This window comes from Xenopus tropicalis, chromosome 1 (assembly GCF_000004195.4).
Source record: "Xenopus tropicalis strain Nigerian chromosome 1, UCB_Xtro_10.0, whole genome shotgun sequence".
Taxonomy (NCBI): Eukaryota; Metazoa; Chordata; class Amphibia; order Anura; family Pipidae; genus Xenopus; species Xenopus tropicalis.
This window is the reverse complement of record NC_030677.2, coordinates 105,063,322-105,079,471: the sequence shown is the minus strand read 5'-3', so window position 1 is coordinate 105,079,471 and position 16,150 is coordinate 105,063,322. Positions and strand designations below refer to the sequence as shown.

The 16,150-nt window shown below is 37.8% G+C and overlaps 2 protein-coding genes across 2 annotated transcripts; both read right to left on the bottom strand.

The window, feature by feature from the left end:
• Positions 1-6,501: 6,501 nt before the first annotated feature.
• On the bottom strand, positions 6,502-8,018 carry LOC116412112 (gamma-crystallin-1-like). Its single transcript, XM_031905676.1, has 3 exons — positions 8,010-8,018; positions 7,009-7,251; positions 6,502-6,844 (listed from the first exon to the last, which is right to left on the bottom strand). The coding sequence occupies exons 1-3, from the start codon at positions 8,016-8,018 to the stop codon at positions 6,569-6,571; spliced, it is 528 nt and encodes a 175-aa protein (XP_031761536.1). The 3' UTR covers positions 6,502-6,568.
• Positions 8,019-12,310: 4,292 nt separating this feature from the next.
• crygdl.25 (crystallin gamma D like gene 25) lies at positions 12,311-14,192 on the bottom strand. The gene is made up of 3 exons (XM_002939780.4): positions 14,085-14,192; positions 12,780-13,022; positions 12,311-12,652 (listed from the first exon to the last, which is right to left on the bottom strand). The coding sequence occupies exons 1-3, from the start codon at positions 14,091-14,093 to the stop codon at positions 12,377-12,379; spliced, it is 528 nt and encodes a 175-aa protein (XP_002939826.1). The 5' UTR covers positions 14,094-14,192; the 3' UTR covers positions 12,311-12,376.
• Between the last annotated feature and the right edge of the window lie 1,958 nt (positions 14,193-16,150).

Below are 16,150 nucleotides of genomic sequence, written 5' to 3'. Positions count from 1 at the left end.
ATGTTTCTGGACACGGAATTATTATTGTTATTTAGACAAATTGTGAAAAAGATCACACAGCTAGGTGGCACTTGGTTGCAGACACCGGGCAACAAGGCCTGCAAGGGCAACGTATACAGTAGTGGATACGGAATATTTTATTGCTGGTGGAAAACCGTCACTCAAGTGATGTTTCTGGACACGGAATTATTATTGTTATTTAGACAAATTGTGAAAAAGATCACACAGCTAGGTGGCACTTGGTTGCAGACACCGGGCAACAAGGCCTGCAAGGGCAACGTATACAGTAGTGGATACGGAATATTTTATTGCTGGTGGAAAACCGTCACTCAAGTGATGTTTCTGGACACGGAATTATTATTGTTATTTAGACAAATTGTGAAAAAGATCACACAGCTAGGTGACACTTGGTTGCAGACACCGGGCAACAAGGCCTGCAAGGGCAACGTATACAGTAGTGGATACGGAATATATTATTGCTGGTTGAAAACCGTCACTCAAGTGATGTTTCTGGACACGGAATTATTATTGTTATTTAGACAAATTGTTATTTAGACAAAAAATACAGAGCAGTAGAAAGTAGATTACTAGCCAGAAAACCTACTTAAACTCTCCCTGAAATGAATGCACAGCTCCTATCCCCACACAAATACAGAGCAGTAGAAAGTAGATTACTAGCCAGAAATCCTACTTAAACTCTCCCTCAAATGAATGCACAGCTCCTATCCCCACACAAATACAGAGCAGTAGAAAGTAGATTACTAGCCAGAAATCCTACTTAAACTCTTCCTCAAATGAATGCACAGCTCCTATCCCCACACAAATACAGAGCAGTAGTAGATTACTAGCCAGAAATCCTACTTAAACTCTCCCTGAAATGAATGCACAGCTCCTATCCCCACACAAATACAGAGCAGTAGAAAGTAGATTACTAGCCAGAAATCCTACTTAAACTCTCCCTGAAATGAATGCACAGCTCCTATCCCCACACAAATACAGAGCAGTAGAAAGTAGATTACTAGCCAGAAATCCTACTTAAACTCTCCCTGAAATGAATGCACAGCTCCTATCCCCACACAAATACAGAGCAGTAGAAAGTAGATTACTAGCCAGAAATCCTACTTAAACTCTCCCTCAAATGAATGCACAGCTCCTATCCCCACACAAATACAGAGCAGTAGTAGATTACTAGCCAGAAATCCTACTTAAACTCTCCCTGAAATGAATGCACAGCTCCTATCCCCACACAAATACAGAGCAGTAGAAAGTAGATTACTTGCCAGAAATCCTACTTAAACTCTCCCTGAAATGAATGCACAGCTCCTATCCCCACACAAATACAGAGCAGTAGAAAGTAGATTACTAGCCAGAAATCCTACTTAAACTCTCCCTCAAATGAATGCACAGCTCCTATCCCCACACAAATACAGAGCAGTAGTAGATTACTAGCCAGAAATCCTACTTAAACTCTCCCTGAAATGAATGCACAGCTCCTATCCCCACACAAATACAGAGCAGTAGAAAGTAGATTACTTGCCAGAAATCCTACTTAAACTCTCCCTGAAATGAATGCACAGCTCCTATCCCCACACAAATACAGAGCAGTAGTAGATTACTAGCCAGAAATCCTACTTAAATTCTCCCTCAAATCAATCACAGCTTCTCTCCCTACACTATCTCTTCAAGCACACACAGGCAGAATGTAAAATGGCTGCTGGGCTTCGGTTTATATATGGAAGGGAGTGGTCCAAGGGGGGGGGGGTGGCCCAGGAGGGAGAGCTGCCTGATTGCCTGACATGTATCTGCTGGTCTGGGGTGAGAGGTCAAAATTTGGCGCCAGCTAAGGCGAACCCAAATGGCGAACATCGCCAAAAGTTCGCGAATTTGCGGACTTGCGAACACCCGATGTTCGCGCGAATTAGTTCGCCGGCGAACAATTCGCTACATCCCTACTAGTGATATCTAATAATACTGAACTCATCTCTAACATTTGTGTGGGTGAGCATTTAGGGAACAGTGATCACAATATGGTCTCCTTTGAGATAATGCTACAGAGACAGCACTATAAGGGAGTAACTAAATTTTAGACGTGCTGACTTTGCCAGTATAAGGGCATCTCTGCAATGTGTCAACTGGGAAAGGCTTTTCATAGGGTTAGACATGGAAGGAATATGAAATATCTTGAAATGTTGCTTAGCAAGTATACAGATCAGTATATTACCTTTATAAGCAAGGAGAGGCATCGCAACTCAAAACCTTTTCTGGCTGAATAAAAGTGTTAGTGTCGAGGTTGGTAAGAAAAAATGTGCTTTTAAAGTTAGCTGGGACAGCATAAACTCTCTTCAGGTACAAGGAAACAAATAAATAATGCAAAAAAGCTACGAGGCAAACTAAAATAGAGATGGAAAGGGGTATTGCAACTAGGAGTAAAAGGAATCCAAAATAATTTTTTTAATAATGTAAATATTAAAAAAAATGAAGCAAGAACCTTATTAAGGGACCCTTATTATCACTCGGGGGTCAGTTGGGTTATGCGAGCAGGGAAAAAGCAAAAATTGTGAACTCTTATTTTTCATCTGTCCATACAACTGAGTAGCCAGCTAATGAAGGCTTCCCTTTTAATAGACCCAATTCTAGTAATATAACTATTGATGCATGGGTCACTCAGGAGGAAATTTAAGAGACTTAAAGATGTAAAGGTAAACAAAGGTCCAGGACTGGATGGTATTCATCCCAGGGTATTAAACAAGCTTAGCTCTGTGATTGCCAAACCTCTCTACTTAATTTTTCATTGAGGTCTGGCATGGTGCCGAGAGACTAGCAAATTGCTATGTAGTGCCGTTATTTAAAAAGGGGATCCTGTTCTCAGCTTGAAAACTATAGGCCTGTTAGTCTGACATCAGTAGTAGGAAAGCTTTTGTAAGAGGTAAAAAGGGATAGGGTACTTGAATACATTACAAATCACAATACTAAGGGGCTGATTTACTTACCCACGAACGGGTCGAATGGAGTCCGATTGCGTTTTTTTCGTAATGATCGGTATTTTGCGATTTTTTCGGATTCTTTACGAATTTTTCGTTACCAATACGATTTTTGCGTAAAAACGCGAGTTTTCCTATCCATTACGAAAGTTGCGTAAAAAGTTGCGCATTTTTCGTAGCGTTAAAACTTACGCGAAAAATGCGCAACTTTTCGCGTAAGTTTTAACGCTACGAAAAATGCGCAACTTTTTACGCAACTTTCGTAATGGATACGAAAAACTCGCGTTTTTACGCAAAAATCGTATTGGTAACGAAAAATTCGTAAAGAATCCGAAAAAATCGCAAAACATACGAAAAAGTCGCAAAATGTTCGTTTTCAAGTCGGAACTTTTCCAATTCGGGTCGGATTCGTGGGTTAGTAAATCAGCCCCTAAGAGTGCCATTTATCAATGTCCGAATGAAAAAATTCCGATTAAATCTGATAATTTCTGATGTGTGTTAAATGTGCGAAAATTTTACATTGTGGTCATCCAAAAGTTCCGAAATTTTCATATCCGAACGATCGTAAAAGACGCAAAACACTTTCGGACTGTGATCCTTCAGTGCATGATTTTGGAAGCCTCCCATAGGACTCAATTGCACTCTGCAGCTCCAACCTGGCCAAAAAAAAATCATGATACCAAAGCTTTAATAAGTTCTGAAACTTTCATATTCATTGCGACAAATACGATTTTGTCGATCAAATTGTTGCAAAGTATGAAAAAGTCATGGAAATTATTGAAAAAATTGCAGAAAACACTCACAGTTCTAAAACTTAGAAAAAATACAAATTTTTAGCATTCGGACTTAATTGTACATTAATAGGCCCCTATAAGTTTGTGCCAGCATGGTTTTATGCATAACAGATAAAATTGATAAAATAATTGATAAAATTGAGGAATATTGGCCTAGAACATAATATTTGTACTTTGATAGAAAACTGGCTAAAGGATAGATTACAAAGAATGGTGGTAAATAGAACATTTTCTAATTGGGCCAGTGTGGTTAGTGGAGTACCGCAGGGGTCAGTCCTTGGTCCTTTGCTTTTGAATTTGTTTATTAATGACCAGTAGGTTGGCATAAAAAGCCAAAAGTATAAGTTCCATGCAGGATCCTGCCACTTTGCAGAGCGATTTGACTAAATTGGAAAATTGGGCAGCAAAATGGTTATCCACTTTGGTAGAAATAATATTAATACAAGTTATACACTAAATAGTAGTGTGCTGGGGGGATGTGTAAATGAGAAGGATCTGGAGATTTTTGTAGATAAAAAGTTGTCTAATTCTAGGCAGTGTATGTGGCTACTAAAGCAAATAAAGTGCTGTCTTGTATAAAAAAAGGCTCAAGGGATGAAAATGTAATTTTGCCTCTTTATAGGTCTCTGGTAAGGCCTCACCTTGAGTATGCAGTGCAGTTTTGGGCTCCAGTCCTTAAGAAGGATATTAATGAGCTGGAGAGAGTGCAGAGACTGCAACTAAACTGGTAAAGGGGATGGAAGATTTAAACTATGAGGTTAGTCTGCCAAAGTTGGGGTTGTTTTCTCTGAAGAGGAGGCACTTGCGAGGGGACATGATTACTCTGTACTAGTACATTAGAGGGAATTATAGGCAGATAGGAGATGTTCTTTTTTCCCATAAAAACGACCAGCGCACCAGAGGCTACCCATTTAGATTGGAGGAACAGAAATTTAATTTGAAGCAGCGTAATTGGTTGTGGAATGCCCTTCCTGGCGATGTTGTAATTGCAGATTCTGTAAATGCCTTTAAGAGGGGCTTGGATGAGTTCTTGGACAAGCATAGTATTCAAGGCTATTGTGATATTAAAATATACAGTTAGTATTGATGTTGGTGTATATGGTTTATGTATGTGAGTGTATAGATAGGTCAGTATAGGTTTGTGTATGCTGGGTTCCCTTGGAAGGGTTGAACTTGATGTAACCCTATGTAACTATGTAACTTAGACAATACTCTGTGAAAAGAGTGTTTAATAACCTTGTAGGGAGCAAGTAGAATTACATAAATTTCATGTCTGATGTGCCTCTCTTCTATGCTCATCCTTTGAGCCATCATTCCAACAAATAAGCCATAGCATTTTATAGAAATATCTTCTTCTTTGTCACATTTAAAGGAATATGTTTACTTTTGAATACAAATAATGTGTAAGGCAGTTATGGCAACCAATGTTTTATTTTACTGCTGAAAAAAAGTTAATTTGCATTTTAGTAATAATAATGTTAGTTTATGATCTGAATATAAACACAGTGATGGGTCTAGACTAGAGGAAGGCATTAAAGGTAACAGGGAAAAGGGTTGTATAGAAATGGGTACTTGGAGTAGACAGGAATGTGGACATTACATTTTACAGATCTATAAGCAGAGATCTACTGTATTGTTCTAAAGATCAGAGTAATTCTGGCAAACAAGATGTGATTAAACCTTTTAAAGTTAAGTTTAGGAAAATGTAAAATGTCATAGAAAGAGGCAATACAATAAAATGTCTATAGACTAAACATTGAAATGCAAAGCTCAGGGTTACTATCAGAGGGTGTGAAGGTATCACTGTGTGCAGGAGATGCATCAATAAAATTTGGTCCATTTGAATTTATAAAATTTCAGAGTCTAATCCTCTAGTAAATAATGCAGTCCCTTGAGGCAGGGAATCAGTATCATGTGTTTAATGATCAGTCTGAGAGCAGGCAGCAAGTTTTCACATTTTGTCTTGGTATCTGCAGAAAACTTTTTTTGACTTTTAAATTCTGCCTCTATAATTCAAGATGGTGCTAGAGTGAAAGACTTGCCTGCAAAACACAATAGAAACATTATGGAAGAGTAAGTTCAAAATAGGCACGTAATAAAATTAGCATTTTCTTGAAACCAATCCAATTACATACAGTAAATGATAATAATGTGCCATGTACAGTGTTGTGTAGCCTCTTGGGTCCCCCCAGTCTCAAGTTGGTAAGTAGGTGAGTGAAATGTATTTGCCTGATACAGATTGATAGCAAATTTGCAATTGGTGCAAGAAAATACACAACACAAAACACCTATTCACTCTAATGCATGTGGTATATGAGAGTCAATGTCACCATTTTGTGAATTTGCAGGAAGAGAAAAGGAACAGTTATGCTCATCTCTCTTGGTAACTTGAGCAGACTCTAAAGTCCATTTATTAGCAACTATCTGGATTTCATCATTTCATTACTATGCAATGGATGTTTACTAGCTAAAGCTAAATTCAATTAAGTCACCAAGCTATCAATTTTGTTCTTTTTGCATTGAGATATAAAGTGATTATATCCAACCAAAATCACCTCTTCTTCACTGTATATAAACTCAGCTTGATCAATCTATCTACATAACTCACGCCCATTCTCTACTTTAACTCTAATACCCTTCTGTACACTCTGTTGAGTTTTTTGTTTCTTTTTGTTGTTCTGGAGACCAAAACTGCACTACATGTACAAAAGACAATTACAAAAAAATAGAGTAAGGGATTTATCACTTTTATTAGAACATAAACATAGTTGTTGTGCAATGTTTCAAAATGATTTAAAATTTGTGATAAACTCTTCTGAATGAGCCAATTCTGGAACTTGAGGCTCCCCAGTCACTGTATCTCCTGTATTGTCCAGGTCTCAGGTAGTACTGACGTCCCCTGTAGTTGGGTTCCTCATAGAACATCCAGTGGCCATCAAACACATTGCAGGAGTGAATGTCATGGAAACAGAATCGATCATAAGTATTGGGGCAGTCATCAAAGAACTCCATCATCTGCCCTTGGTAGTCTCCTCTTTCATAGATGCTCATTTTGTATTGGCCATGGTGCTTTAAATAAATAAATAAGATGGAAAATAAATGAACAAGCCACAAACTTGGCAACATGTTTTCTTTTATTTTACTAGCTCTTAAAGTACAATATTCTTATCTACTATTGCTACACTAGAACTGGAAAAAGAGGTTAAAGTTAGGAAAGCTTTGAAAACCCTTACATTGGGAAGAAAGCGACAGGACCTGATGGAGTCATTGAAGCCCATCCATCTCTGAAAGTCTGGGTATTCTCCTTGCCAGAGGTAATACTGGTGTCCCCTGTAACTGGGGTGCTCATAGAGGATCCAGTTACCACCCTCTACCCTGATGGAGTTGCAGCGATTGAAGTATGAGGACATGTCAGAACAGTCTGAGCCGCACTCATAGTGGCGGCCTTGGAAGTTCCTTTCCTCGTAGAAGAAGATCTAAAAAAAAATTCTAATTTAAAATCTTTTTACATATCTGTAAATGAAAAGTGTAATTTTATATTATTTACCTGTGTTTATAATGTGCCAACATACTACACAATCCTGTACAACAGAATGTAAAACATAAATACAGCTTAGAGAACAGTAAGAGGACAAAACTTGGAAACAGACAATTTATATTTGCTTCAAGAAGGTTTTATATGAATCAGCATTATATAAGAATATCAACCCCAATATGCAAAAAAAGGCACCAAGTTTGCTTTAAATCACCCATAGCAACCAATAAGATGTTTACTTAATAAACAGGTGATCAGTAAAGTCTTCCTGATGATTGGTTGATATGGGTAACTGCTCCTGGGCAAACTTAGAGTCTTTAAATGCATAACCACCTAGTATTTTTTTTTTTTTTTTTAAATCCTTAACTGGATTGTTCACTGTTCCTTTAAGGAAAATTAAAGAGAAACTTTCTTTTTAAATATGGTATATACTCCCTTCACGTTGGAGCTGGAATCCCAATTTTACAAGATGTAGTTATGTATAGATATTTAAAAATGTAAATATTGTTCTGATCTATAAATCAAAGCAATGGGAACTCAATCCTACATCACTAGGAAAATATGATTTCTGTAGGTCTCTGTTTAATATAAATGGATGCAGTTCTATCATTTGCACATTTAAAGGTTTCAGAACATTTATGGTATATAGTAATTAGAAACCAACAGGATTTTCAGGACATTTTCATGGTTGTGACTTACCTTTCCCATTGTGAATGGATCGCAGTGTCAGTGCCACTAAAGGAGAGAAGAGGCAGCCTTTATATATGCCCTGTATTGCTGCTGTCTGCATCTGCTCAACCTGGAACCTGTATTTTTGACTAGTAAGTAAAATGTACAGATCTTTTGTCTTCTTTTGTTTCTTTTGTTGTTGTGCTGTGACAGCTGTTTCTCTACTCTTACTGACACCTATATTCCATTGTTTACCTAAAGTGCTACCCTGCATTATGCATTATCTCAGTGAATAAATGGCTGTGGTGGTTCTATAGAAAACACACTCTCCTTGGAACCATTTTCTGTGAAATAATTATAGAAATCTTGAAGGATTATAATAAAATGTTTATGGTCTGACTGTGTGTGTTTTATGGTTTTATGCTTTTAACATAGGACTGACAACATTTCCCTCTTTTGTGATGCCTATAATAAGTTGTTTATAAATAAAAAACTTTTTTATGTTTTGTGTAGTACTAATATAACTGTATCCCTTAATACTTCAAATAGAATGTTCATCAATTACAGAGACTATATTCATTTCTATTAGAAGTCAATTTACCTGCCTGTATGTTTTAGGTGTTTGATAGGCAATCTGCAGTATCAGTTGGCAGGACATACAAACTCCTTGCAGGTAGTGCCCTGGCTAGAATTGAACCTAAGATACCAGGACTGCAAGGCTGCAGTGCAACCAAATTACCACCATACTTCCCTTAAAATTATACATCAAAATGTGCCTATCTCTGTGACATTTATCATGTTTGCCATATATATTCGAATAAGAAATAGACCTACAATTCTATGGATCCCATCCCAGTCATGTATGAGCCTGCCTATTGGTGTCTTTTCCCTGCTTCCATTTATCAGTAGCTGGATATGTTTTCTTCTTTTCTGGATACTCTTTTGTTCTTTTTACTCTGGGCCTAAAATTGTTAAGAATTCATATGTCAATATGAATCCAAACATTCTGCACTTGAAAATAGTTGCTGGCCAGTGACACCTTTCAGAAGATACAGAACTATCTTTGGGTGGTAAGTTTATACTCACAGGGCTGTTGTACTTCTGGATATGTCCATTAAAGCAGTGTTTTTGTTTCCAGTTAATATTGCTAATTATTAGTTGCCCTGGGTCAAGATTAACACAGAGATAAATTTGCACACTGCACTTTTATATGAGGTGAATGTTCTGAATTTCAAAAATGTTATTACTCTTTATTGAAGTTTCATAAGGCCACACCTTTACTATAAAAATGGTTTTACTGCAGTTAGACTTGTCAAAATCACTTAGGCCCTATTTAGATTTATGAACCCCCAAATAATGCCTATAACTTTGACACAAGTCAATTGTAACATGGAAATATGCCCTTTATAATACAGTGTAAAATAGAAAACTTAAAGGGGTTGTTCACTAGTGATGAGCGAATCTGTACCGCATTTGTCGCGCAATTTTTTTGTCACTTGCATTTTTTAATGTGACCACACCCTTTTTTGATATGATCACACCCAATTTGATGTGACCACAACTTTTTTGACACACGGCAAATTTTTTTGCAGTGAATATTCACTGCAAATATATGCCTGGCAAAAATTTTTGCTCATCACTATTGTTCACCTTTGTAAAACATTAAAAAATCTAGAAATATACATTAATTAAGCAATGTTTGCTGTATAAATAGTTAGCCAAAAATGTTCAGTTTAAGACCCCTATTATTGCTATAGTCGCTACTTCCTTCCTCATTCAATGTCACACATAGTACTGGCAGTAATGGTTAAGTTTAAATGCGCATGTGCACTGATTTTCACATCCTATCTCCTATTGGCTGTGCGTTCTGCCAGTATGTCTCTAATCTGTCATCTGCTTTTGTATAGGTATTCAACTGCGCAGCCTATCATTCAGGCATGATGCATCGATCCTCACAGGCACACCGCTAAGCCTTCTGATTCAAATCAAAGTACAGAGGAGAGCACCATAAAGCAGAATACCTGCTAAAATATACTTTTTATTTTAGACCACAACACACGACATGTTTCGGGCAATATAACGCCCTTGATAAAGGTGGGGGGGCAATGGTGGCAGGCTGTAGTGAGGAAACGAGGTCTCCCAGGGGGAAATTGTAAATGCTGGGAAGCGGGGGGGCTTTGCAGGCAACTCTGGCTGCTCTTGTTCAGGAAGGAAATCATACATAAAGAAGGGAAAACTGGACATGGGAGGTGTAGGCAGGTCTCAATAAACTTGAGGTCTGGATGCTTATACAAGCAGTTAAATTGCACATGTATCCAATAGGGAAAAAGTAAGGGCATAGCTTTGAGGTGCTAATGTAAGCATATAGGAAGTTCTCTGTGTGTCAGGTTCAAAATAGGCCACTCCCATCCCTTCAGAAAACTGATCAGAGAGACAGAAGAAGGACTGATTTAACAGGTATAAAAAGTAGCTTTTGCAGTGGCATTTTTACTTTTCTTGTAATGCTGAGAGCATTGTTGGTGGCTTAATAAGATTATAACATTGAAGGTAAACAACCCCTTTAAGATTAGATTTATTGAGAATTTACTCACATGGCACCTGCAGGACTGCTATCAAATTCACATGTGGGTCATATTTTAAGATGCATAACTATGGGTGGTAAACAAGATATAACTCAGACAATACTCTGTGAAAAGAGTGTTTAATTAGCTTGCAGGGAGGGATTAGAATGACATCAATTTCATGTCTGATGTTCCTCTCTTCCATTGTTCAACTTCATAGGAATAGGAGCCCATATCCAAATACTATCCTTTAAGCCATTATTTCAACAAATAAGCCATAGCATTTTATAGAAATATCTTCTTCTTTGTCGCATTTAAAGAAATGTGTTAACGTTTGAATACAAATAATGTGTCAGTCAGTTATACCAGTGTTATACTTTACTGCTGAAAAAAGTGCATTTGCATTTTAGTAATAATACTGTTAGTATATGATCTGAATGTAAACACAGTGATGGGTCTTGAGGAAGACATAAAAGAAAACAGGAAAACGGGTTGTGTAGAAATGGGCACTTGGAGTAGTAGTAGGAATGTGGACATTTTATTTTTAAGCAGAGATCTACAATATTGGATAAAGTTCTAGAGATCAGAGTAGTTCTGGCAAACAAGACAGATCTTATTTAACCCTTAAAGTTAAGTTTAGGAAAATGTAAAGTGTCATAGAAAGAGGCAATACAACAAAATGACCATTTAAATTCAAAGCTCAGGGTTACTATCAGAGGATGTAATTAAGAAAGGTTTCACTGTGTGCAGCAGATGCAACAATAAACTTTGGTCCTTTGGTAAATAGCACAGTGCCTTGAGGCAGGGAATCAGTATCATATGTTTAATGATCAATATAAGAGCAGGCAGCGAGTTTTCACATTCTGTCTTGGGATCTCCAGAAAACTTTTTTTGACTGCAAAATCCTGCCTCTAGAATTCGAGATGGTGCTAGAGTGAAAGACTTGCCAGCAAAACACAATAGAAAGATGGAAGAGTAAGTGCAACATAGGCATGTGACAAAATAAGCATTTTCTTGAAACCAATCCAATTACATAAATGATAATAATGTGCTTGTGCAGTGTTGTCTCGCCCCTTGGGTCCCCCTGATCTTAAATGGGTAACTAGATATAAATGAATTTTTTTAACCTGATTTTCGATAAAAATTAGAAACAACATCCATTGACTCCAATTTAGTGCTAGAAAATACTCAGCACAAAATACTCATTGGCTTTAATGCATGTGGTATATAAGATTCAGTGTCACGATTTTGCAAATTTGTCAGCATCTTCACAACGTTTGCAGGAAGAGAAAAGGGACAGTTTTACTTATCTCTCTTGGTAACTTGAGCAGACTCTAAAGCCCATTCATTAGCAACTATCTGGATTTCACCCTTTCATAACTTTCATACGATAGATGCTTACTAGCACACATCCTTGTACAACATGATTCTAACTTTGGCAAAGACCTATTTAACCCTTCCCATCTTTACTTAATGTTTTGAAATCTATACATATATTTAACATTTTCATTTGAAGATAGCTAGAGCTAAATTCAATTAAGTCACCAAGCTATCAATTTTGTTATTTTTGTGTTGCGATGTAAAGTGATATTATACCACCAAAATCACCTCTTCTTTACTGTATATAAACTCCACTTGATCAGTCTATCTACATAACTCACACCCATTCTCTGCTTTAACTATAATACCCTTCTGTACACTCTGTTGGTCTTTTGGTTGTTCTGGAGACCAAAACTGCACTACATGTACAAATGCCAATTACAAAAAAAATGAGTAAGGGATTTATCACTTTTATTAAAACATAAACATAGTTAGTGTGCAATGTTTCAAAATGATTTAAAATCTGTGATAAACTCTTCTGAATGAGCCAATTCTGGCACTTGATGCTCCCCAGTCACTGTATCTCCTGTATTGTCCAGGTCTCAGGTAGTACTGACGTCCCCTGTAGTTGGGTTCCTCATAGAACATCCAGTGGCCATCAAACACATTGCAGGAGTGAATGTCATGGAAACGGAATCGATCATAAGTATTGGGGCAGTCATCAAAGAACTCCATCATCTGCCCTTGGTAGTCTCCTCTTTCATAGATTCTCATTTTGTATTGGCCATGGTGCTTTAAATAAATACATGGAAAATGAATGAACAAGCCACAAACATAACATTTTTTCATTAATCTTTAGTTAGTCTTCTTCTCTTTTATTTTATCAGCTTTTAGTAAGGAAAGCTTTGAAAACACTTACATTGGGAACAAAACGACAGGACCTGATGGAATCATTGAAGCCCATCCATCTCTGAAAGTCTGGGTATTCTCCTTGCCAGAGGTAATACTGGTGTCCCCTGTAACTGGGGTGCTCATAGAGGATCCAGTTACCACCCTCTACCCTGATGGAGTTGCAGCGATTGAAGTATGAGGACAGGTCAGAACAGTCTGAGCCGCACTCATAGTGGCGGCCTTGGAAGTTCCTTTCCTCGTAGAAGAAGATCTAAAAAAAGCATTCTAATTTAAAATCTTTTTACATATCTGGAAATGAAAAGTGTAATTACAATATAATTTACCTGTGTTTATAATGTGCCAACATACTACACAATGCTGTACAACAGAATGTAAAACATAAATGCAGCTTAGAGAACAGTAAGAGGACAAATTTTGCAAACAAACACTTAGGATTTTAATTTTCTTCAAGAAGGTTTTTTATGAATCAGCATATTATAAGAATATCAATCCCCATATGCACTAAGTTTGCCTAGGAGCAGTCACCCATAGCAACTAATAAGATGTTTACTTTATAAATAGGTGATCAGTACTCTTCTTCTGAAGTATTCTTCCTGCTGATTGGTTGCTATGGGTAACTGCTCCTGGGCAAACTTAGAGTCTTTTAATGCATAACCCCCTATTGGTTTTTCTAGGAAGTGTTTCTTTAAGGAAAATAAAGAGAAAGCATCTTTTTAAAAATGGTATATACTCCATTCATGTTGGAGCTGGAACCCCAATTTTACAAGATATAGTTATGTATAGATATTTAAAAATGCAAATAATGGGAACTGGATCCTACATCACTATGAAATATGATTTCTGTAGGTCTCTGTTTAATATAAATGGGTGCAGTTCTATCATTTGCACATTTAAAGGTTTCAGAACATTTATGTTATATATACTGTAGTAATTAGAAACCAACAGGATTATCAGGACATTTTCATGGTTGTGACTTACCTTTAATGTAACTGTTTTTGCAACGGAGCCGCACACACATACATATGCATTCAGGGAGCTTACCCCATTTATTGTGACCACCCTGATCAACGTTTTGGGGGATACACCCTCCCTTTTTAAGGACGAAGGGAGGGTGTATCCCCCCGAAATGTTGATCAAGGTGGTCACAATAAATGGGGTAAGCACCCCGACTGCATATGTTTGTGTGTGCTGTGCCGTTGCAAAAACTGTTCGACTGAGGATAAGGACCTGCCAGTCCTACAGAAGGCTTGCACCACTAGTGCAGTAAGTATAGCATAAACAGGTGTGCGGCTTTAACAAGTGTGTGACTTACCTTTCCCATTGTGAATGGATCGCAGTGTCAGTGCCACTAAAGGAGAGAAGAGGCAGCCTTTATATATGCCCTGTATTGCTGCTGTCTGCATCTGCTCAACCTGGAACCTGTATTTTTGACTAGTAAGTAAAATGTACAGATCTTTTGTCTTCTATTGTTTTTTTTGTATTATGGCACTGTGACAGCTGTTTCTCTACTCTTTCTGACACCTATATTCCATTGCTTTACCTAAAGTGCTACCCTGCATTATGTATTATCTCAGTGAGTAAATGGCTGTGATTGGTTCTATAGAAAACACACTCTCCTTGGAACAATTTCCTGTGAAATAATTATAGAAATCATGAAGGATTATAATAAAATGTGTATGGTCCAACTGTGTGTGTTATGGTTTTATGTTTTTTTTTGTGATGCTTATAATAAGTTGTTTGTAAATAAAATACTTTTTATGTTTTGTATAGTACTGATATAACTGTATTCCTCAATACTTATATAGTGCACACAGCACTTTTATATGATGTGAATGTTCTGAATTTCACAAATGTTATCACTCATTATATAAGTAAATTTTCTTATCTGTCATTAGGCTTCACCTTCACCACAAAAATTGTTTTACTGCAGTTAGACTTGTCAAAATCACCTAGGTCCTATTTGGATTTATGTAACAAAATAATGCCTGTAACTTTGACATAAGAACAACCGTAACATAGAAATATGCCCTTTATTATACAGTGTAAAATAGAAAACTTAAAGGGGTTGTTCACCTTTGTAAAACATTCAAAAATCTAATAGTTTACAACAATTAAGCAATGTTTGCCATAAAAATAAGCAGTTTAAGAGATATTCACCTCACAGCCATCCTTTTGCTGATCCTTCACTTCTACACAGACCCTGTGATTTGGGGGTGGGGTCGGCGACCCCTATTAATGCTACAGCCGCTACCTCCTTCGCTGTGCGTCCTGCCAGTATGTCTGTCATCTGCCTTTGCTTCAGTGTGTCTACAGTAAAATGCTTCAGTGAGGGTTACATTAAACTTTTAACTGCCTAAAAGCTATTCTTTTTTTACTATCTGCTCTGGCTGCATGGGGGGGTTTTGGACAGGACTGGGGAAACTTTGGATGCAGAAGGGGAAATTTTACATGTACGAGTGAGGGTTGGGGGAAGATGGGGTGAAGAAAAATGTACAAGTTTGGGTGGGGGGGAAGGTTGCAAAGGAGATAATTGTACAGGGTGCAGGAAAAGGGAGGATGCAGCCAGCGCAGAGGGGAGGAATTGTTCAAATTCTGGCAGGGGGTTGTGGTGCAGGCAGGGGCAGTGCTGGGGTGAACTGCAGATACTATTAACTTTTTTGGTTTAAATTTGAACTGCTGCCGTTCTTTAACTATTTATACTAGGGTCCCTAAACTTTGCAGAGTTAGTCACTGGGTAACTGCAGTTCCAGGTTATTAAAAGTGGGTGGAGCCACCAACCGCCATTTAGATTTCACTCATTGACTTTCAGTGGGGAAATTTAAATTGCTGCCATTCAGACACTATTACAACCAGGGTCCCCAAACTTTGCACAGTGGTTTTTACTATATAACTGCGGTCCAAAGTTAGAAAAAGTGGGCAGAGCCAACAACAGATCAGATTTCATTCAGTGACTTCACATTTTTCAAACCAACATGAAGTTTGTTCTTAGGCTGATGCCACACCAGGCGTAGGGCTGATTTTTTCGGCAAGCGGAAAAACGCTTGCCGAAAATTCAGCCCTACGCCTGCTACTTGTGCCTGCACCCGAATGAATGGGATACGCTCGGGTGCAGGCACATGTAGCCGATATACGCACGAAAACGCGAGAGAATGCAAAGTCTCGCGTTTTCGTGCGTATATCGGCTACATGTGCCTGCACCCGAGCGTATCCCATTCATTCGGGTGCAGGCACAAGTAGCAGGCGTAGGGCTGAATTTTCGGCAAGCGTTTTTCCGCTTGCCGAAAAAATCAGCCCTACGCCTGGTGTGGCATCAGCCTTAAACTTCTCTTATTAGTTGTCATTGTTCTTTACTTGAGAAAATCAATGTCATTCATCAGG

Excerpts from the sequence above, each read along its gene's own strand:
- crygdl.25 (XM_002939780.4), bottom strand. Across the intron at positions 12,653-12,779 it reads CCTGTCGTTTTGTTCCCAAT|CACCATGGCCAATACAAAAT; the intron begins GTAAGTGTTTTC and ends ATTTATTTAAAG.
- LOC116412112 (XM_031905676.1), bottom strand. Across the intron at positions 6,845-7,008 it reads CCTGTCGCTTTCTTCCCAAT|CACCATGGCCAATACAAAAT; the intron begins GTAAGGGTTTTC and ends ATTTATTTAAAG.